The sequence below is a fragment of the Nesoenas mayeri genome, assembly GCF_963082525.1.
Source record: "Nesoenas mayeri genome assembly, chromosome: 2".
Lineage (NCBI taxonomy): Eukaryota > Metazoa > Chordata > Aves > Columbiformes > Columbidae > Nesoenas > Nesoenas mayeri.
The window spans coordinates 55,574,418-55,597,640 of NC_137543.1; the positions used below are offsets into that span (position 1 = coordinate 55,574,418).

At 39.7% G+C, this 23,223-nt stretch overlaps 1 protein-coding gene across 1 annotated transcript; it reads left to right on the top strand.

Moving 5' to 3' along the window:
* The first annotated feature begins 204 nt into the window (after positions 1-204).
* NAPG (NSF attachment protein gamma) lies at positions 205-13,816 on the top strand. The gene is made up of 12 exons (XM_080338689.1): positions 205-321; positions 2,406-2,473; positions 3,610-3,694; positions 4,298-4,315; positions 4,886-4,916; positions 5,378-5,487; positions 5,627-5,693; positions 6,396-6,466; positions 7,559-7,637; positions 8,158-8,237; positions 9,651-9,780; positions 10,790-13,816. Exons 1-12 carry the CDS (start codon positions 266-268, stop codon positions 10,937-10,939), a joined length of 945 nt encoding a protein of 314 aa, XP_080194815.1. The 5' UTR covers positions 205-265; the 3' UTR covers positions 10,940-13,816.
* The last annotated feature ends 9,407 nt before the right edge of the window (positions 13,817-23,223 follow it).

Below are 23,223 nucleotides of genomic sequence, written 5' to 3' on the forward strand. Positions count from 1 at the left end.
TGCCAGGTGATACCACCCGCGGGGCTGCCGGGAACGGAGCGAAAGGGCTCCCCCCCCAAAGCCAGGCTCCCGCTGGCTCCGCCATGCCCACAGCCCCCCCCGCAGCCTCACCCTGAGGCCAAACGGCCGCAGCCGGGGCAGCCCCCGCGCAGGCGCAGTGAGGAGGCGGAGCACCGAGCTCCTCCCCTCGGCGCCCCGTGAGCCCGGCGGTGGAGGTGAAGGAGCGCCGGCCAGAGCCCACCGGCAGGCCCGCCGCGCCGGTCAGATGGCGGCGCAGAAGATTAACGAGGCGCTGGAGCACATCGCGAAAGCGGAGAAATAGTGAGCTGGAGGGGAGAGAGGGCTGGAGGGTGGCGGAAGGTGGCGGGCGGGCGGCTGCCAGCTGCCAGCTCAGCGCCTGGGCTGTCAGGCCCGGCCGGCTCTCCTGCCCCCGGGAGGCGTCGTATCGCCTCCTGCCCGAGCGGGGCTCCGCGGCCCGCATTGTCTGCTCTTTGCCGCGGCCTCTGAGCCCCGGGGCTGCTGTCCGCCGGCTTAGCGCGGCACCTCCTCCTCACCCCTGGGCCGCGGAGTGTTTGGGGGTTCTTGGGAGTTGTAGTTCCCGCCGGCGCCCGTGCGGGGAGTGGAGGCCTCGGGGGAACTACAGCTCCCATGATGCCTTGCAAGGAGTGGTGGGGAGGGGGCCGCCTCTGTGGCCTCGCCGGGGGCTGAGGGGGGACCGCATGTGACAGGCGACGTGACCTCGGGGAAAGGGGAGGGGGTGCGGGGCTGGGGGACGCCGGCACGGAGGGAGGAGGTGGACATGGCTGCTCGGCCCGTTTTCTGCCGCAGGGGTCCCTCCCTGCAGGGAGTGGGTGCTGAAGGGGACCCCTTTTTCCCGAACTGGGAGATTAAATTGTCCCTAAAACTGACAGATCATGTTGGGGAGGTTGTGCGGCTCAGAGGCCTGGAGCAGTTTCCTTAAGGGCCGTGTAGCCTTTATCGCTCCGACCAGAACTGGAAAGTGAAGGGATTCACTTCTGCTCTTGTGCCAAAGTTAGTAGGAGAAAGGCAAGCAGGAGAAAAGACTTATGGGGGTTGTGGGGAATAAAAGAGCTTAACCTAGCTGAGATGGCATGTGCATTTGTTTGATCCTGCCTAGGAGAAATGTGCTGTTTCTTTTCAGATGGCCTCAGAGACCTATGCTGTCATTTAGCTTAGAGAGCTTAACATCTACATATGATAGGCTTTTAATGTGTATTTTAACACTGAATGTAACCATTTTGCTTATAAGTCTCAATTTCACAGACTACAGGATCGATGAAATTGAGCTGACTAATCCAAAGATGCTATAATTTTAGTAAGAATAGTGACAGGCCATCTGGAAATCATGGATCAAAAGTACAAACTGTAACAGAGGAGAGACCTCCTCAGAATTAAAAAATCTGTACCAGAGTATCTTATTCAAATTACTTGACCAAAAGTGCCTTTCAATGGAGTTCATTTTTAAATCTTATCCTGGAAAGCATTTGAAATAAAAGGCACCTAAATCTCAAATTGGGTGCCAATTAAAGCATTGTGTATTTCGGCTCGGTGCATTTGAGACTTTGCCTGTGATGAAAATAACACAATGTAGAGGCTTGCTTTAGAGTTACATACTGTGGTTTCCATCCAAGACAACAAAACCAACATACTCCATATACAACTGCTTTTCTAGCTGAAGCATGTATTGCGTCTGAAGTGTCTGCCTACAACAAATATGGAAGTGGACTCTAAAGTTATGGTAACTTTTGTATTTGTTTTAGAAGTGAGGAAGTCATAAAATTAAAATCAATATTGACTAATGACTCGCCTCATTTTGCAATGTATATTTTCCCTTATATATACATATATGATCTTTGTGTGCGTGTCGTGCCATTTAGTGTCATGATCTACTGTAGACATAACTGACAAGAGGCTTTGTCTTTGTGTTGTCAAGTAAATTCTTTCATTTGTATATGTAGTGGAGAGTCTTTGGTAATTCTGAGCAGCAAAAAATTATACTGTAGAGGAACATCGGGAACTTTGATGCTTAACAAAGTATTTTTGAGGCATTGTGGTATTAGAAATCTTGAGATGTCATGATGGTGTAGGTGAAAGTGTCTTCTGTTGACTTCTTACTTGTTGAAGAGCTGGACTTGTGAAGACTTTTTGAGGACAGCAGAAGCATGTTAGGGTGAGACATGTAATTATGGGAGATCATTGCAGAGCTTTATGCGATTCCAAACAATGCCGGCATTTATTTTTACAGTAGTGATGCCACTACTATATGATTGGCATATAAGTAATGGCTCCTTTTTAGAGGTAGGCTTAAGTTATATCTGAAGTGCTTCAAAATTAAAACGTAAAATCTTTACTGTGGTTAATAAGCCTTTCTTCTTTCATTTTAGCCTGAAAACTGGATTCTTAAAGTGGAAACCAGATTACGACAGCGCAGCTACTGAGTATGGGAAGGCAGGTATGTATGGCTGTAAATACAGCCATATACGTTATGGTTTCAAAGTATTCATTCAGATGAATCCTTGATGACATTTTACGTGTTTTCAGTGCATTTCTATGTAAGTAAAACTGTTGTGAATGGAAAGTAAGATGAAACAACAAAAAGAATGCTCTTACTAGCACTGTAAAACAAGTTTCAAGTTTTACTTGAAGATCTAGAACAGTTGTCAAAACAATTTTTTTTCAAGCTTGCAACTTCTACTTTGTACATTACTATGTGTGATAAAATAAAGCTTTTTTTTTCTTTCACTTGTCCACCTTCAAATCCTATGATTTTACCTACAAAACAAAAAATATCTGAGCTGGTTCTAAAACTTTACTTTTTTATCATCTTATGAAGTATGTCCTGACAAAGACTGTCACAGTAAGGTAAAGAGATGCTGCCAGGTTTTTTAGGCTTAGTAAGATCTCTTTCCTCCTTTTTTTCCACTGCAAGTGTCACACTGAGTATAAAATTCTTTCTAGTTGGTTCCTTTTTGCTCTTCAACAATTTTCTTCTTTTTGATAATAGTAATTTATTGTGGTCTTCTGGCTTCTTACCCTGGGCATTCCTACTAATTCATTTAAACCTCAATAAAAAAGTGCAATCTTGGAAGAACAACTGGAGCATTTTATAAATTGAAATTTATTTTAAATCCCACTTTAATATCCTGTCAGTCTAATGGAGATAAAAATACATGTTTGTACCCTGAAGCGGTTGTGTTGAGGAAGTTGTTATAGGCATGCTTTGCTGATGGTATCCTTCTATTCCTGCCATACTGATCTTGTTTAACTTCTAACAATTAAAAATATATACATAAATATTCCTGCTGTTCTGTAATTAAAATACAGAATGAAAATCCAGCTAAACACATTATGCACAGTGTGTGGTACAGTGATGGTATGGGAGTGGTGTTGACAAATGCTTTTAATGGTAACTAAGTGACTAATGAAGCAAGGGGAACTGTCATGGGATTTATTGAAAGAGCTTGGTAAACTGTAAACATTAATTTAAAGAGTCTGTTTGCATCTTTAGGTGATTAAATTATTGAGCAGAAGTTCTGGAAAAAGAAAAATGGCAAACTGTAAATAAGAACTTGATTTGGTTTCTTGCAGCTGTTGCTTTTAAGAATGCCAAGCAGTTTGACCAGGCAAGGGAAGCCTGTTTACGGGAAGCTGAGGCACATGAAAACAATAAAGCGTATCTTTTCATTGTTATTCTTTTTTTCCAAGAAGCTCACTAGTTGCTACTTAGAATGTGGTAATGGGGGTTGGTAGAAGATGTGTTTAGTGTGTTTGTGCTTTTTGTCAATCTAACAAAATTGTCTTTTAAAAGACCAATCCTGTGTGCTCTACGTGGGAAAACTAAAGACCTCTTTTGAGTAGCAGATCTGTGTTGTTTACAATAAAATCCAGAGTGATAAGATGCTGTCCAGTGCCTGAGATGTCTCAGTACTGCTTCAGAAATTATTACATTTTTAAATACCTACAAATGGGTATTATAAACTAAATACGACTCTGACATTATTGCAGTATTTCTAGTAGTATTTAGTAACGAGGAACGTATTATAAATAAATGTGCTTTTTACAACTTACATGCAGTTATACTTCGGTATGTTGCATTTATTCTGTCCTTAGAAGCATTTATTTTTGACACCTTGCCTGTAAATGTACTAGGTTTAACTTGCCTTTATAGGATTCCTTGCTTTGAAACTAGTACTTGTGTAAGATTATGTATGCTAATTATTTTTCTGCATTATATTTTCGTGGATTTTGTCCTTGACTTTGACAATGTTACTTCCAGTCTCTTCCATGCTGCCAAGTAAGTACAGAAGCACTGAGTAATCTGAAACAAATTTTCTAACATATGGTACAAGCGTGAACTACCATTTTGATCTTGCTGTAGTAAATGGCACGGTTCAAGTGATTTAACTGATTCAAAGTCAGTTTAATGGAAGTGCACACTAGGAAAGTCTGAAAACCTGCAATGGGCATCTGAAGAAATGATGATTTTGACATTCTTCAGCACCTTTTGACATCAAATATTTTTTTCTTAGATGAACTGTTTGTAATTTTGAAATTCTACACTGTTGAGCTTATAAAGAAGTATTCAACTAAAGAGTACATCAAAGTAAACAGTTAATGACAAATAATCCAAATATTGCCTGTGGGTCAGATCATGAGAATAGATGTTTAGCGGGGAGTGTGGTCAAAGTACTTAGTTTATGGAAGATAATGTTACACATGCAGTGTCTCATTAAACAAAACATTGGAGACATCTTCAAAGCATTAAATATTGACGGTGAGGTGATAGCTGACACCTGTTAACTTTTGCTGTATATTTACAACTTGCTGAAATACACCATATCTAACTATTTTTTTTTTTCTACAGAGCTTATGAACAAGCTGGCATGATGCTAAAGGTATTTTAGTTTACTAATTTTTATTAAAGAGTTCTGTTTTATAGTGAAAAATATTGTACACTGTAACATTTTACCAATATAGGTAAGTGGATTACATATTAAAGTGATATTTTTCTGTTGACTCCTATTCACCACCAATGCCCTCAGTAGGCTAGGGAAACAGCATTTGTAATAGGGGAAACAAAGAATAGTTTTCCTTTTGTAGAAGGAAAGGTGAGGGCCTCATGTCAGAGGGTAGTGGAAGAGTGGTGCTGCTTCTGCACCAAACTACCACAAATTCATTCCGTACAATAAAGTTGGATACTTACAAGTGAATCTTATGGAGCTGGTGCTCAACTTTAGCTCCACAAGTTTGTAAATAAAAATTAGAATCTTAATAAGGTATGAGTTTGCTTTGATTTGTTTCATTGTACGTAATCGCAGTTCCTGACAGCAACATCCCTCTGACTGTTGCTTTGCAGGAGATGCAGAGGCTCCCTGAAGCGGTTCAGCTGATCGAGAAAGCCAGTATGATGTACCTGGAGAATGGGACACCAGATACAGCAGCGATTGCTCTGGAACGGGCTGGAAAGTAAGTCTGTGGTATTGGTGGCTAGAATGCATGCTGGGCATGGGTATGTCTTTGATTTTCTTTCTTGGGTTTTTCGATGCTTTTAGGTAAAGAAATATTTTCATTTCATCTGAAGAGAAAGGATTTGTGTTTATTACAGGTTAATAGAAAATGTGAGCCCAGAGAAGGCTGTGCAGCTCTATCAGCAAGCAGCATCAGTGTTTGAAGTAAGTGGGGATTTTTTGAGTTGTGGGGTTTGTACGTTATGTGTGTTTGTTTTTCCACTAGGATAAAAACTTTCCAGTCCCAGAAAGTGTATAAAGATGAATAAATTGGTGTTCAGAGTCAGCTATAAAGTTTAGAGAAAGTGTAAGATTAGATTCTAAATTATTTCTCCTTGCTTTCACATCAGTGGCTGACTAATGAAGCTGAAGGCTTTTTTATGCTGTAGAGAAGAAGATTTATAAAAATTTAGGGGTCAGTTTACTTTGCCTTATTATCAGTTTGGGACTTAACTGAATCTGAATTTCGTGTGTTGTCAGGTTTTCTGCCTTTGTGTGGGCAGCTCAGAGGATAGGAACGTGGCTGCTATTGAGTCCTGGAGCCTAAAATAGTTTAAAATCCTTGAAAGCACAGAAGAATTTGCTTGATGCTTTACCCATGCAATGTGAAGATGATTTGCCTTTTAGCTGCTACTACCTTTGGTGGTGTTCTCTGTTTTCAGTTGTTGCATGTTTCCAGATCAACAATTTTGCTTTGATATTACTTTGCCCTGTAGATCCATATGGGAGCTGGCTGTGGGACATATATAGTAACTAACAGCTGTTCTGAATTACAGATGACATACTTAGATTGAGGTCTAATGGTCTTAATTCTATGCAAATGAAATGCACAAAATGAATGCACAAATTCTTTTTGTTCTTCTCTAGAATGAAGAACGCTTACGGCAAGCATTGGAAATGCTAGGGAAGGCCTCAAGACTTCTAGTCAGAGGACGCAGGTATAGCTTTATGCCTCTTTTTTTTTTCAAATGTAACTGAATCTTTAATGGTGATTTTCATTGTTCTTTTTCTTGCTGTTGTTTGGTTTATATACCATTACTTAATTCTTCTTTGAGGTGCACTCCAATGTAAAATTCAGTTTCTGTGAGATATGCCATGTTCATCCAGGAACCACCTGTTTTGTGTTCTGGGATAGCAGACTGTGGGCTGTAAGGCTTTGTTGCCTTTGGGTTTGTTGAACAGCTAGATAGCACATACATGAGTTTTCATTAATTCTTAAACTATTTCAGGAATTATTATTTTTTTTTTTTAGTTCCAGCACTAACATGTAGAAGGTACTTGCAAATCTTTTTTAGCTGTGGAATATAAAACAGGGGAATTGGGTAACTAACTTGAGGAAAGAAATGTTTGCAGCATTCTGATTCTGGACTTCTCTAAGAAGAATTTATCTTGGAGTTTCAATGGGAGTTTATTTTAATTGTTAATTGCTAGCACCAAACTTGACTTCCACTTCAGCATAGATTTGCTTCACTCAAACATGTAGTTCACTTAAAAAATTGTCTGGGTTTCTAACCTTACTTTTAAGACCCTTTATTTCTCTGCAGTATTGTAGTCAGAAAGGGGAATTGACAAAGTAACTTGGAAGTCTTTCTGTGAAAGCAGCTTGATTCCTCTGCTGCTTTATAGCTCATGTGCTATTGCTGATTTCTACATGTTTAATATGATGATTGAAAGAGTATTCAAACTCAAAAGCAGTTACTATGAACATTGATAAGCTTATAGTAACCTCATGACACACAGAAATCTGCTAGGCTATATAACAAGGCGTTCATCTTGTACAATGTTGTGAAAAATGAGGTTTCTCTGAATGAATACCAGAGATGTTCTTCCCCTGTGTATATGCAAAAGAAATTGCTGACTGTATATTTCTTTTTCTACTCTGTTGGTAAGATCTACTGCTGATTTTTAGTTGTGTTGCTTTTTATTCCAGTAGACTTGCCAGTATATTAGTTAAACACTGTGTAATTAGTCTCCGGTTCATTATGCTTTATACCTGGCACTGATACTCCTATTTTTTGTTTTTTTTTTAGATTAGATGAAGCTGCATTATCTCTTCAAAAGGAAAAAAGTATTTATAAGGAAATTGAAAATTACCCAACATGCTATAAGGTAAATTCTAAAAGACAATTTCTGATAGTTACCCAGAAAAATTCAAAATGCACTAATGACAGCTGACATCTGACTGACAATATGTTCCTCTTGGTTCAGGGATACATTTCTTGCTAAATGATGAGAATTTGTGGTAGTGCATGTTTCCCCAAATTCTAACTGTGCTTTTTCACTACTATAATGTTGAAGCAAAGATGTTGTTATCTGCAGGAGTTGTCAAAACCAGCAAATACTTCAAAAATGAAGATGTTATCAAAAATAACAAACCACACAATCTGTTACTTGGTGCAGCAGTTCATTACAGTGTCATAGGAAATAATGTATTTCATACCAGCTGAGGATACGGCTTACTACTTTTTCACTATGTTGTCCTGATTTTCTTGTGTCGGTATCTTAGAATCATTAAGACTCTTAATGACCTTTTTAAGCTAAATACTAGCAGTCTGGTATTTTTCTCATATTTTACTATTAATTTCCAAAGAATCACTGGTTTGGTTTGTTTTTGTTTGTTTTCGTTTAGAAAACTATTGCTCAAGTCTTAGTTCATCTTCACAGAAATGATTATGTTGCCGCAGAAAGATGCGTGAGGGAAAGCTATAGGTAAGTCTGCTTTACGTCCTGTAATTCTAAATGGAATGTTTCATTAATGTAGATCTGTTCTTATGAAAGAACAATGGAAACACTGTCTGTCAAGAAATTTTAAGCCTGTACTTCAGTTGACTTCTTGACTTCTTAAATAATCCAAAATAAAAAGTCATAAAGAAGTAGTTATTTGTGACAGGTGAAATGAGACAGAAATGGAAAGTTCTTCCAATGTTTTTTCCATGTTAAAAGCTGAGCAGAATACTGTTATGCCTGGAATTCTTGCCTTACTGATATTCTTTGGGATGTCTTTTTTTTTTTTCAAACAAACCAGAAATAGATTAGCTGTTGTAAATGAACATTTAGGATTAAAAGTGGGTATTTCTGGATGTTGCTAATTGGATTTTATTTTTTTTCAGAATCTTTTTTCCATGTCATGTGTGGAGACCCTTAAAAAGTTGAGATTCTAACTTGTCATTGCCATATTTTATTACAGTATGAGGATGGAAATAAGGAATACAGTTCCAAAATTCACAATAGCAGCATCCCAGTATAAACTATCTAGTATGGTGATTAGATTGAGGGAAATATTAATCTAAATGTTCTCATTGAAGAGAAGTTTGCAGCGTATTAATTACTACATTTTGGGTTGTATTGGTCTAGGATATCTTGTCCTCATCATACATTGGAAGAAGAAGAGGAAGATTTCTACTTTTTGTGACTTTTTTAATAGTTGATTCAACTGTAAGATAACTTAGGAAACAGAAAGTAGTCCAGTTGAATACATCGAAATAAAGAAGAAATTCTTTACACATGCAGGAGAAAATTCCCCTGTCAAAATCTGGATTAGTGTTTAACTCTGTTAATTAGTGTTAACCTCTGTTCCAGAGGTTTTCCCAGCAACTCTCCATTTCAGCTCTTAGTAGGACTTCAGTAGCAAAATACTGAAACAACATTTTTTACTTAAACTGTGTTATTAGTGAAATGACTTAAACAGGTAAGTTAAGTTGTACTTCATTTTTAGAAAGAATTTTTCAAGATCAGTCTTTAAACGTCTTGCTCGTATTTTCCAAGTCTTCAATTTGTATTTTATATTTAGAAGCTCATTATGGATTTTTTTTCTGGAGTAAAGTGGAGAAGTGTATTGGCTGGTTAGGAAAAATTGAAAAATGCTAATATTCTCTTTTTTTGTGTTGACTGTGATCTTATTCTCAACATGCAAACTAGTGTTGCCGAAAGTTTCATTTTATGGATATGATCCATGTACCTGGAGAAATCAAAGTAGTTATTTGCAGTTTGTGGAATAGGCAGCCCATCAGATTCTTGAAAGCTGCTTGCTCTTCTGACGTTAATCAGCAGCATTTAAAGATAGAATAGTGAGTGTCAAGTAGATTGCTGAAATACCCTAAATGAATTCTTAATTTCCTTCAGTATACCAGGATTTAATGGAAGTGAAGACTGTGCAGCACTGGAGCAACTTTTAGAAGGGTACGACCAGCAAGATCAGGATCAAGTTTCTGAAGTCTGTAATTTGCCACTCTTCAAATACATGGACAATGATGTAAGTAGATAATTCCTATGGATTTTTTTTTTTTTATAATCCTTTTGCTTGTTCAGGTTGAGAGAGATTTTTTTCTAGTTGAGGAAGATAAGAAGAGCAGTGTCCATGTATTTATTGTGACTTGCTCTGTCATCCTGCGCTGTGTCTGTGAACTTATTCTTTGCTGCCTGCCCATGTGAATTCCCACATCATTGTTCCTTTCAGATGGTGGGAAGGCTTAGGTGAAAGAGCAGTTTGTTACAGATCTGCTGAGTTTGTTGGACGAGTTGACCAAAATTCAGTTCTCTTCTGCTTGGATCCTTAGGGGCCAGAACAGTTTGCTGCTTTATCTCAGAAATCCCATATAGCTGATATGTGTCTCTAAACATTACAGAATATGATGCCTATAGGATGGTATTGTTCATTGTTTTTTCAGTGCTTATACCTTAGCAAGGTGCTAATTCATGATTTTTTAAAAAATTATTATTTTAAGAAAGTAGTTGTGCATCCACTCCCCTGCTGTTTTGTTTTGTTTTGTTTTTTTTTAATTGTACTTGTAAATTGTAGTAAGTAAAGAAGACGTCCACCAGTGCCAATTTGTGACTAATTTTACTTTGTTACTATGTTGAGTAGTAAAAATTAAGGTACTAGTCTTACTGAAACTTGTAAGACTTTTTACATGAACTATATTAGATAAAGTATGCAGAGCTACATACTGAAAGAATATTTTTTATGTAAAACTTGAACCACAGAAGCTGTAGAATGTGGCCAGATTATTCTACATATAATAAGCAGTATCAATACAGATCTCATTATCCCATTCTCAGAGTGTTTGAGGTAGAAGAAGCGAATCAATGTTAGGCTTAGTTTAAGCTGGAAAAATAGACACTGAAGGCAGCAGCAATCTGTTTTCTCTACAGAATGTTACCTGTTTGTTTGTTGTGAGTGTCAGTCAATTGTGGGCAGTGTAATTCGACAAGATTTTACTTCTGTGATAGTACAGAAATTAAACTTGTCTTGTTGTTGTCAGTATGCCAAGCTTGGTCTTACCTTGGTGGTCCCAGGAGGTGGAATCAAGAAGAAATCACCAAATGCTGCACAAGACAAAGCAAGAGGACCAGCCGCAGTGGGCTCTCATGCTGATGAGGAAGAGGATGAATATTCTGGTGGACTATGCTAGCTACAGACATAGGTTGTCTTAAATATCTGACTTATTTGTGATGTTGAGCATATCCAAAGGTACCAGATTGACTAGAGCTTCATTGCAATTGTGATACAGAAATGCTGATATTGACTTGGCAGCTTCTGGGTGTGATACAGGAGAAAAAGCCCTGTCATCTTTAAACATCTTTGGTCTTCATTTCTTACCTGGTAGGACCTTCCTCAAGGCTCTGCCTCAGTTGATGGGGAAAAATTTGAGGGAAATTCTTACCAAAAGCACAGTTTAAAAGAAACCCAAACCCCAGAAGCACTGAAGTAGGGAGAGTGGTACAAAATATTTAAATGCTGGCTTTCAGCAGCTGACACTTTTTGGTCCTAGCAATATGTTTTGTGATTGTTCTCTGAGTTAAATAGCCAGATGAATGATCATATATTTATCTCCTATTTAACACCATTAAAGGCAGGTAGTGCCAGGCAGGATTTTTCACTAGTATAAGCACTAGGGGGAGCATTCGTTTTATTTTGAACATGTTTTTATTCCACTGTGGAATATTAATACCTTTTTCTTAGCAAGCAGTATCCATGTGGGTGTGGCAAATACTAAGTCAACTTGTTTGAAGCTATCTTGCAAGCTTAAAATTACACACACATCTTCCATTTTAAGAACTTTATTTACCCAAAGTCTTTGGAAATAAATGCGTGTCTAGCGTTTGTAATGTACACCTTGGTAATAGAAGGAGTGGACAAACTTTCTTAGCCATGTTTCTGAAGCATGCCAGAACCAAAACAGAAACAGAAGGTAGCAGATAATGTGCATTGAATATAAAGCTCTGAAGACAATGTTTAACAAAAACTTTGGTGGGATTTTTCAGTAATATATTTGAGTAAATGAGTGTCCTAGGTGTTTATTTACTGATCAATACACTAGTCCATGAAGACATTTCATTCTTTTGTATTTTCAAAGCATAGAACAGCTATCTCTTAGAAGCAGCATTTTTCAAACCAGCTCAGAATCCAAAGCAACCAAATTTTAATGTATCTTCTTTATTTGTATTTGTTTTCAAGTCATCATGTGTTTTGCAAGCTTCTGTAGTGTCTTAAGCTTATTTGACCATTTTATGCAAGAAAGTTGACAATACTGGAACTTCTACCTGTGATCTGTTAATTCTGAAGAACCTAATCAAGATCTGCACCAGGATGAAATCACTTGGAATTCAGCAGGGATTTGTGTGTGATATGTGATGGCCCAAAGTTCAATAAACAGTAGAGCAGAAGCACAGTGTAAGTGTTCGTACAGTTCCTGCCATGTTAAGGAATTGGATGTGTTGAAAAAATATCAAGCACGTCTGACATATGGGATGTCTGATGTCAGTGTGAGAGACATAACTGTTAATGAAGGTAAACTTTTAGAGGGTTAGTATTCACTTTCCTTGGGGTGGATAGTACTCAATAGCATTGTGATGGGTGCACAAGTTACAGCATGATTTGCAGGCAGTGCTGCTGTAAAAGTCACATTATTCAATTTAATGAGTGTTCTAAAAGCAGTTTTGTCTCTTTGTATTACATAATAATCATCTTGGGTTTTAAAGTTATTTGAGATGACACCGGTAGTTCTTTGCTGTCTGATAGGTAATTTCCCTTTGTTATTAATGATGTCTATAGAAGTTTTTGTTCTTCTATAAAATAGTCTAAATGAAATTTTGGCAGTTGAGTTGCTTTTCTCTGATTACAAGTATTAATGAAAGATGGTTTTGAAGAATTTCCTGTAACTCTTCTTTTTTGACCATTGAAGCAACTTGTTCCAGTTTACTCATCTTCTGCCTTCTGGATTTATTCATGAAGGCAACCATGCGCTTTTTATGGGGAGTTTTTATCACAAGTAGAAAAAAAACTGCACATGTAGGAGCACTGGAAACACTAAGTAGTTTTCTTCAAGCTTTTCCTGCTGCTTCTAATTCTGAAATCAGTTCTTTTGAATGGTCCCATTAGTCGACTTTTTTGGTATGTGAACAGTTGTATATGCCAGAGATGACATGCACAAAAACTGGGAGCCTTGTGTGCTTCTGTGAAAAAACTTACAAACTCTATTTAAACTGTGCTTGTAACACCAACAGGCCTTTAAAAGAAAAGTTATAATTTATGCAATAGATTCTTAAATCATGCTCTTCTTATTGCCAAAACAATAAAATAGATGTGCAAGACTCTCTTCCATCTCCCCCAAGCTTTTTTCTCTTTCTTCCCTGTGCCAAGTGTGGAAAGTCTGGCACAAACATAACTTGTGCTAAACGTGTTAAGCTGCCGTTGAATTGAAAGGGGCTTCTCTGAATCTTAAAAGTAGCATCTTAATCTTCGATTGCAATGTTGCTGCAAAGACCAAATCTGCAGAAATGGAAGTGTCTGAAAATAAGATGGTCTGTTTTATATAACTTATTCTCCTATTTTAGGCAATGAAAGTGTGATAGGAATGTTAACTGCATTTTAGTAAATGTTTAGCTATAGAAGTTGTCTGTATATTATGTGTTAGTGTTTGTTTATATCTTTCAAAGCAATTTGCACACTTATGTAAATATCATTTAAGTGATTTAAAGTGGAAAAGATACCATTTACAGCAAGACAGTTTCCAAAACCAGTGTTGACTGTAAGAAAAATAAAATTAAATTTTGCATGAAGGCTGAGCAAGGGCCAATGCAATGTGTATGTAAAATCAGAAGATTTCTAAATTATCTGTAACTTAAGACTCAGTATGCCCAAGTGCAGTGTGAAACCTGTGCTTTATTTGTTCTTTTCCAAATCTGTGGTGTGTTAGAATACAAAATGTGTTTGTAACAGCTCTACAGATGCTGCTTCCTGAGAAGAGGCTGTGTGTTTCACCAAAATGAAAAATAAATCTTGAAACTAACCCACCTGTGCCAGCTTTCCCTGTTGTTGATTAGGTCCTGCCAAGCACCACAATTTCAAAATAATTGTTCTTTAATCTCAAGCAGATTTTGTGTGTGACTGTTTGTCTGCAGATCTTGTCACCAAGCATTGCAGGCATGTTACGTGACCGAGGACTAAGTCTTTGGAACCTACTGGCTCAGGTTTGAGTGTTGAAAGTCGGTGGTGTCCAATCTTTGTGGCCTATTCGCTAGATATTTGCTTACAGCCAGTTTAATTTATCCTGTGGGTTTTGTTTTTCTAGCTGACTTTTGGATACCTTTCTGCTGACTTTCATTATGTAAGATGCTGACGCATCTTAGGCACTTCTGTCCACTCAGAATAAAAGAGATGTCTGTGTTTTGCCCATCCTCTTATCGTAACATCTTGGTGATTCAGTTTTATCACTTCACTACCCAAAGGCTTGGATTCAGAAAGTGTAGTTGTTATATTGGGTGATTGTCAGATCTGAATTCTTCATTAACAGCACAAAATAGAAGTAATTGATTCTTTGGTCCTTAGTCTTCTTTAATCTTGGCTGTTTATGCACAGCAAAGTTATGGCTTAAAAAAAGACTGTTTCTAATGATGAGGAAGGACATACAGATTCTTAAATTTGCCACAGAGATAAAGCGCTTGTTGCCTTTAGTTGGGCTGGAAGAATACACAAATACACTCCCAAGATACACCTGAAATCCAGGAAGGACCGAGAACGTTAATGGGAGCAGCAGATATGTGAAAAAGATTCTTGCACCAAACCGCTTTGAGTGGCAATGCTGACTGACAAGTGCATGGTGTGTGTTTCTGGGCTCCACTGGGAGGTAAAAAAGGTGCCCACACCAAAACAGCTGTGGAGAATCGCCTACCCGTTAGAACTTCAACATCCATTTCTAGCATGAATAATTTTAGAAACGGTGTTTGCTGTCCAGCAGGAACACATAAGAGTGACTTAATCGCTGTTTAGGTCATTGCTTTTTGTTCATTTAAGATGAAAACCTGAGGGTGGGGTGAAGAGGAAGGTTAGTTTGGTTTTGGATTGATTAATTCTTTACCTGCTATTTTACTTGGTGTCAGTGATGTATATTTAAGCAGCTCTACAGATTAACATTTTTTTTTTCTCCCAAACTTTAATTTGTGATTCTATTGCAGATTTGCGGAGGGATGGGGACATTTTCTTTTAAAGCAAGGATGTTATTTTTATTTGAATGAAAACCGATTCTGTTAAAAATACATAAAAGAAGTAGGTTTCTGTATGTGCTGAATTCATACAGAAATAGTGAAGAGAATAGGGGCATTTGAAGTATAAATGTGAATTTTAAGAACGCTGTGTTCATTAGAGTTAATTAACCATATTTATCACTTGGGTCAGATTTTCAAAGTGTTTTTTGTCTATGAGGATGCAAGCTTGTCATTATTCAGTTGGATATAATGGGGAGTTCGAAAAACAGCTAGATTTCAACATTTCAAAAGCCACAGATCTTTACACATTTTAAGGATGCGAACTCTATGATTCTTTGGAAACTTCATCATTGCAGAAAAATCACATTTTCCACTATTTTAAAGTCAAACTTGCTGAAGTATTTGAATTTGAAGGCTGAATAAGCTGTACTAAAGTTCTTCGGTGTGACAGGAATAATTTCTCAGATGCTGCAAGTGAGCAGCTGTAAAAATGATAAGAACTAAGCAACTCTTAGGAAAAATAAAACTTGTTGTTATTATCCAGGTTTATAGTAAGTAGTAAACTTTTTAGACGTAGGAAATAGAGAAAAGAAGCCCTTCCCACCCCAACAACTAGTAATGGTATTAAGATAGGAGCAAGTAGCTGTAACTTTGCAAAGCAGGATGGAACCACTTGGGATCTGTGGTTGTTTGAGTATGAGCAGGGATATTGATCTCTAAGCCAGTGGTGTGCAGAGACCAGCATGCCCAGGAGCTGGGCTCATGTATTCCCCCACCTCAGTGCCTGTTGGAGATGATGCACCTCAGAGCCACATCTGACCACCTTCCAAAAGACTGCGGGGTCCTTGTTTCCGAGCCGCTGTCTGTACGCGGTGGAACGGGAGCCAGAGGGAGCTGCAAGGCTGCACGTACGTTTAAAGGATGTACGTTTGTTGTTGGCTCATCTGCTGAGTCTGTTGGGAATAGTGGTAATGAGCCGGGCTCTGAGGTGCACGCTGTGAGGATGTTAACTGGTGTGTGACCAGTTTAGCTTGCTTGACAGAAACGTTTAGATATTGGAGTGACAGAAGTATGTGCAAAGTGAAAATGGATTATCCTTAGTTGTCGTGCCTGTTTTAGATGTATATTTATGTGCCATTGTTTTGTGTTGAGTAAACTGCGTAACCCAATTGGATTTGTTTTCCCAGGAGCGTTGTTACTCTGGTAGCACTAGATGGTGCCGCAGAGCAAGCAAAGGGCTTTGAGCTGCTGCTGGAAGCCTTTGCTCCACCTTTGGGACAGCTTCTACATTTGAACACGCTCAGCTGTGCTATTGCTTTGGTTAGAAACATCTGCACGCGTAACCGGCTCTTGCTGCTGCTGCTTCTCATGACTTGAAACACCCGCCTGAAGTTGTTGAAGAAAGGAGCCCAGCGGGGCCAGCCCATCACCTTGTTCTCCTGTGCTGGCTGCCCTGCAAGTCCTCTGCCACGGGACCGCTGCTCACTGCTGGGACAGGCAGGGTTGGTGCTGCCCACAGCCTTGCTCCAGCGCTACCTGCTCTTATAGCCGTGGCTCTGGTCATAAGTAAGGTGATTTAACCCATGCAGCGTTTTCCAGGATGTCTGGGAATAAATACAGGGCAAATCCTCCCTCCCCCTTGTGCTGGTACCCATCTCCTCCTCACCTGCTCCCCACCTGCCTCCCCAGACAAATGCACTTATTTTTTGCCAGAGTGTTTTATCAGATAATAAATGGGCCCCTCCAAAGGTTCAAATCCCAGCTATGATGGATATAACCAATTTGCCTTCTTTGAACATGAGCCAGGGAACTCAGGTGATGAAGAGGGAGGTTACAAATGGTGAGTGGGTGAAGAGTACACAAAAGGGTAGCTGGTGTGCAGCATAACTTGTTAACAGAGATGTTAAGTTCTAGGGCTGGCTGATTCTGCTACAATTGCATCTCTCCTTGCAGTTACAAAATTTTGTGAGATGCCTCACGGACAAGATGCGGTGTTAAGGACAGAAATCAACAAGTTGTGGGGGAAAAAAAGTGAACTGAAAATGGAAGGAGTGAGGAAGTCATCGTGCAATGGTATGTTGGCTGATGGAATAGCGGGCTCCTGCTGGAATTTGCCACAAGGACTATGTTTAAAAAAAAACCAAAAAGCCACTTTCTGCTTTATCCGCAGAGGCAGGGAGGGAGGGATGAGGACTGGCATGGCTCCTCTCTTCATGCTGGAGTGAGGTTCTGCTGCCACATACAGTGTGAGGCAGCATGAACACAGACACGTTCTGGGATTTGTGTCCTTTGCCTGTCACTAACTGCAATTCAGGTATTAAAACTAAAAACCTTATAGCAGCAGACAAGGACTTCTTTTTTGTGTGTGTGTGCAGCTGGCAGCTTTCTAGCCAACTCTTTCTGTGCTGCACTGCTCAACAACTGTCCCAGAGTAATTGTGTTAGTAATAATATAGCAGAGAATTCATGAAGTGTAAAGACCTATGGTAACCCATGTGTCCTATTGGTGCCAAGTGTTTTATTTAACTGACCACCATCCAGTAATTTTCTGGCTCCCATCTTGTATAAATGTATGATTTTCCAAGCTGAATAGCTGGAGAAAGAATGAGGATCCTCTCAGCTGCACTGGAGCCTGGAGCACAGGCTGGTGTGTTAAAGCTGGCTGGGCTTGGAGGGTAAGGCAGCTGTGTAGCAACACCAACGGAGCAAAATAGTGTAAAGCTTTGATAACAGAGATGCAGAAACACTGGTATATTTCACACTGTTCCTTTAAGTAAGATATTATTCTAGTACTTCAGCGGTCTTCATGTTTATCCTCCCAAACTGAGCAGATACTACATCTCTTGGGAATTCCTGAGAACTAATTTTCTTTCAAACACCCGCAGAGAGTTATTTCTCTCCCTTTTGAGATACTTCAGACTATTTCCGATGCCAGAAATAAGTTTGATGACAAGCCCTGCTGCTGAGGAACATCAGAGAAGAAAGTACTGTTATCTTCTGTTGATTCAGATGGAGGGAGATGTCTGTAGAAGGCTTATGTGTCTGTTTTGTTTTGTTTTGTTTTAGGGGGGGGGGGGGGGCTTGTTTGGTTTGGTTTGAGTTTGTTGTCATTTGTTTTTTGGTTGTTCGTTTTGTTGTTTTGTTTTGTTTTCATTAGCTCTCAATATTTACCAATGTAAGTACTGGGATTTTTTTTTCCTTTGTTTTTCATGCATGTTAGTACGCAATCTGAAATCCAGATAGCTGTTTTTCTGTATGGGTCATTCTGTAGCCGTTGGGGGCAAAAAAATTCCTGTGACAGAGATGGGAGCAGGAGGGAAAAGAAGAAAGAAAGCATCCATGTGCCTGCACACACTAGTCACTTGTCATCTTTAGATATGTTAAAACAGAAGAACTTGTGGTGTCCTGATGGATAGGCTGTCAAATGGCTTCACATATACATGATTTTGCTGCATTTTTTGCCTAGAGATGCTATGATGATGTTGGAACAGGTGTGGATGCCTCATGGTTGGTTTAGTGCAGCCAAACAAAATCTGGCATTAATGACATGCAGCCAAGGTAGTAAATGCAAGTGGCAGCCTGAATGTATACACATGCTTTGTACTCCTGCACCTGCATTTATGACATGATAATTTTTGTTTTAGAAGGTCATGGATATCTAAAACATGAAATGGATATTTCAGAAGTAGAGTTTCTTCACAAGACTGAAGTGCAGTAATGGGATAACTTGAAGTTTACTGTAATTTGGGGTATGCATTAATTGCTTCAATATTTTTGAAGAGATTTCTGTTTCAAAGATAAATTTCTGCATGTCTGTTTTGCTTGACATTCATACTGAGAAGCACGCCGCACCTTTGATCATTCCACTGGACTTTGAAATAGTTTGTTAAAAATGTAGGGGGGGAATTTAAAGCAATTCTTTTTTTCAGGAATAGTAAAAAAAAAAAGTTAAAGAAAAGCCTATGCCTGTCGAGTTTTCCTTGTAGAAGATTGCATTGTGGATAATTCTGCTGACTACTCTATGTAGTCTTGTATTGCTATAACATAAAATGTTTGCCACTTTTAGATGTAGATATTGCAGTTGCTAGGACTGTGATCTTTATGGACCAGAAGATGGGAAATGTTAATTAATAGATTCAATATGACTGAAGCATAGAAAGAGACAAGGAGGCAGTATGTGATGTGGGAAGGTGTGGACCTAGAGAATGGAAACCAAGGAAGAGGGTTCCAGCCCAGTGCTAACAGTATTTGTGCCCTCTTACGATTTCCTGACCATAAGCGTGAAGGAACAACTGGAGACATAATGTGTTGTTTGACGAATAACAAAGAATGATAACATAAATCACACATCTCAAGGTTTGTGTAAATCACACAAATCGCCTTTTTTTTTTTCCAGAGATTTAAAGGTGTTTTGAGCATCATTGACAATTCTGCAACACAGTAGTGGAAAGCACGTTTTTATGGTGTCTCTTCAGTTAATGTCACATTTATACTGCTGTGATCTAATGCATTTCTTCACTGGAGTTTCCAGATGTACAGCAAATGAACAGAGAGTGTAATAAAGGGGATCCCATTTGCTGTCTGCTGCATTATTTCCTTTCTCCTTTATTTAGGTGTGTGTATTTTGCCTTTGCTGCAGCAGCAGGAGTATTCCTTGAAGGCCCTGATGCACAACGGTTTCCATTTTTTTTCAGTTTACTTTGAAGGCAAACCAAACCTTTCCTCAGGTAGGATATTCCAGTAAGTGTTCACCCTTTCAACCTTTTTTGGGTTTTTTTGCTTGATTCTTGGCATCTTATTAAATTCACTGCTTTTTAATTGATAGAGTGCCGAACTTGGTTTGCGCTCACTGGAGAGAAACGGGTAATAAAATTAATGTAGTAACATGGAGCTGGAGCTGACAGAAAGCTCCTGGTCTCTGTCAGCAATCCAGGGTGTGCTCTGTTCTGGTGGTAGAAAGGCTGGCATTTTGTCACTGTTTTGGGTTTTTATCTTTGACCAAATATAAATACTGGCTGAATGTGACATATGATCGTTATATTTAGGCCCTGTCTGTGTTGGGACTTGTGGCAGATTAAATGAAAGCTTGAATTTAAAATACACCAACTATTCGGCAGTAACTTTCCACTCTGAAGCAGACTTTTAAGGGCTGTCATACATCACCAAACTCTTTCTTTGACTGAAGAATTCACACTCCTTTGAGTTAACTGTGGTGTGCCTGACTGAAATAGCACATGCCACGTGATACAGAAGTATAACCTTTTGAGACACTCGGGATAAATGTGAGCTAATTGCTTAAAATATGAATACTATGTTTCTTGTCAATCTTCTAAGTTATTTCAGTGTAGTTATTTGTGTCTTTGGCTCTCTTCCCAATTTTCCTAAACATCATCTCTAAGGAGTGTTTAAAGATGTTGATATTCTTGATGTTTAAATGAATGGTTGAAAATCTCGGGCAGTGATTTACTCTTCATATGAAGATTTAAGTTACTTCTAGACAGCTGTGGTATATTTTTGTTCACCCCATCAATCTCTAAATTATGTTTGCCCTTATGGTTCGTTTTGTTTAAGGGATGCCACGTTACATATCAACTGTGTGAGCCAGACTGTGATAGTTCATGGCTCTCAAATGAGCGTTCCAGGTTTTTTTGGATGAATTATCAGCAGCCTGTGGACCTTTGGCAACCTCTCATAGTCAGGCTGTGATCAAGTTGTTTGGAGCAGAAGTCTAGGACAATTCTTGATTATAATCTTGTTTCTGCTGGTTGAGCTTTTCAGTATAAAGGTCTCAATGGTAGGGAGGAGGGGCTGCACGAAGCATCTGGGAGCTGCACAACCCAACCGCATTGACATTAAAAGAATCAGAGGGCAAACTTCTGTAACCAGAAGGAGAGGATGAAGAACTGTGGTAGTCTGTGCATAGATCTGTCCACACCTGTGAATGCACAGACCTTAAAAAAAACGCTTTCAGAAGAGCACAAGAAATTCCTGAAATAAAGAAACAGCATATTTCTTTTTTTATTTCTTTAGCGATGCAATGTTGTGCAATGTTGTGTGTGGGTTTTGTTTGTTTGTTTGTTTTGTGGTGGTGGTTTTTGTTGTTTTAGGTTTTTTCTTTGTCTGTTTGTGGTTTTGTTTGTTTGTTTTAATTTATTATTATGGATATGCTTGTAACCAAATCAATGTTGTGCTCATAGAACTAGGAGCAAATCCTGAAGTCTGTTTCCAGATCTGGGTCAGCAATTCAACGTCTCTGGAGTTCAGTGTGGGAGATAAGATGGAATCCAGCGTTCTCCAAGTGCACGTCAAGCTGAAGCAGTAAACTCTCTCTCTCCCTCCTCTTTAATGTGCTTGCCTACAGACATAATGCAGCAGATCCTCAGCTGTGTGCAAGGTGCGCTGCCTTGAGGCAGCCAACCGCACCCACGGGCCAAAATTCCTGCAGCGAAGGATTGCGAACTTCTGGCTTTCACCCCTTTCTCCCAGACAGGCCTTCATGGCAGGCAAGGGCTTCACTGAGACTTCTGTATGTGTTTACCAGTTACAGACTCCCTCTCCTGGGGGAAAGGTATCCGCTTTCTTCTTCTGTGGGGGTATCTAAGCCCTGGATGGTGCTTGCTGAGGCACTGAGTGGAAAAGAGATAAGTGGACGGGGAGGTTGTGTGGCCAAGGATGATTTGGAGGTTGAAACAACATTTATCGTTTGTTAAGGCCATTTAATTCCAGGCAAATTGTCTTTGAGCTTCTTAAACTACTCTTGGGGCTGTTTGAGTTATTACTGAAATGCAGCTGTTCCCAGAGCTGAAGGCATCAGCAATGTAATAGTATGCAGAAACCCCACCGTGCAGTAACCTGAAAAACAGTGCTCTCCAAATACTACTACAGCATGGATTTAAAATAGAAATTTGATGCTATTTAGACCAATTGCTGGGCCGATTAGCCTGCAGTCATCACTTCTGATTCTGCTCATTGCCTTGGTTCAAAAGTTTGTGGCTATTCACTTCCGTCATGAGCATTTATAGTCACCTATTGCAGTCATGGCCTTGTTACACCCGGTGGTCTTATATCGGCTTGCTGTCTTTGTGTTTGCTACATAGAAATTGCCATGTTTCACTCTGTTGGTTTAACAGAACGTTAAATGGGTAGTAACTGCCAGGCAATAACATTGCTGTAGTTCTCCAGTTGCAGTGAGTGGGTAGTATCAGGTCAAAGTAATTTGTCTTATGCATTTCACAGAATCACAGAATGTTAGGGATTGGAAGGGACCTCAAAAGATCATCTACTCCAATTCCCCCTGCTGGAGCAGGAACACCTAGATGAGGTTACACAGGAAGGTGTCCAGGTGAGTTTTGAATGTCTCCAGAGAAGGAGACTCCACAACCTCCCTGGGCAGCCTGTTCCAGTGCTCTGTCACTCTCACTGAGAAGAAGTTTATTCTCAAATTTAAGTAGAAACTCCTGTGTTCCAGTTTGTGCCCATTGCCCCTTGTCCTATCATTGGTCGTCACCGAGAAGAGCCTGGCTCCATCCTCGTGGCACTCACCCTTTACATATTTATAAACACAAATGAGGTCACCCCTCAGTCTCCTCTTCTCCAAGCTAAAGAGACCCAGCTCCCTCAGTCTTTCCTCATAAGGGAGATGCTCCACTCCTTTAATCATCTTGATTGCCCTGCGCTGGACCCTCTCCAGCAGTTCCCTGTCCTTCTTGAACTGAGGGGGGCCCAGAACTGGACACAATATTCCAGATGGGGTCTCACCAGGGCAGAGTAGAGGGGGAGGAGAACCCCTCTTGACCTACTAACCACCCCCCTTCTAATACACCCCAGAATGCCATTGGCCTTCCTGGCCACAAGGGCACAGTGCTGGCTCATGGTCATCCTGTTGTCCACCAGAACCCCCAGGTCCCTTTCCCCTACACTGCTCTCTAATAGGTCATTCCCCAGCTTATACTGGAACCTGGGATTGTTCCTACCCAGATGCAAGACTCTATGCTTTCCCTTGTTATATTTCATTAAATTTTTCCCCACCCAACTCTCCAGCCTGTCCAGGTCTTGCTGGATGGTGGCACAGCCTTCTGGTGTGTCAGCCACTCCTCCCAGCTTGGTGTCATCAGCAAACTTGCTGATAGTACACTCTATTCCCTCATCCAAGTCCTTGATGAGTATATTGAATAATACTGGTCCCAGCACCGACCCTTGAGGCACTCCAC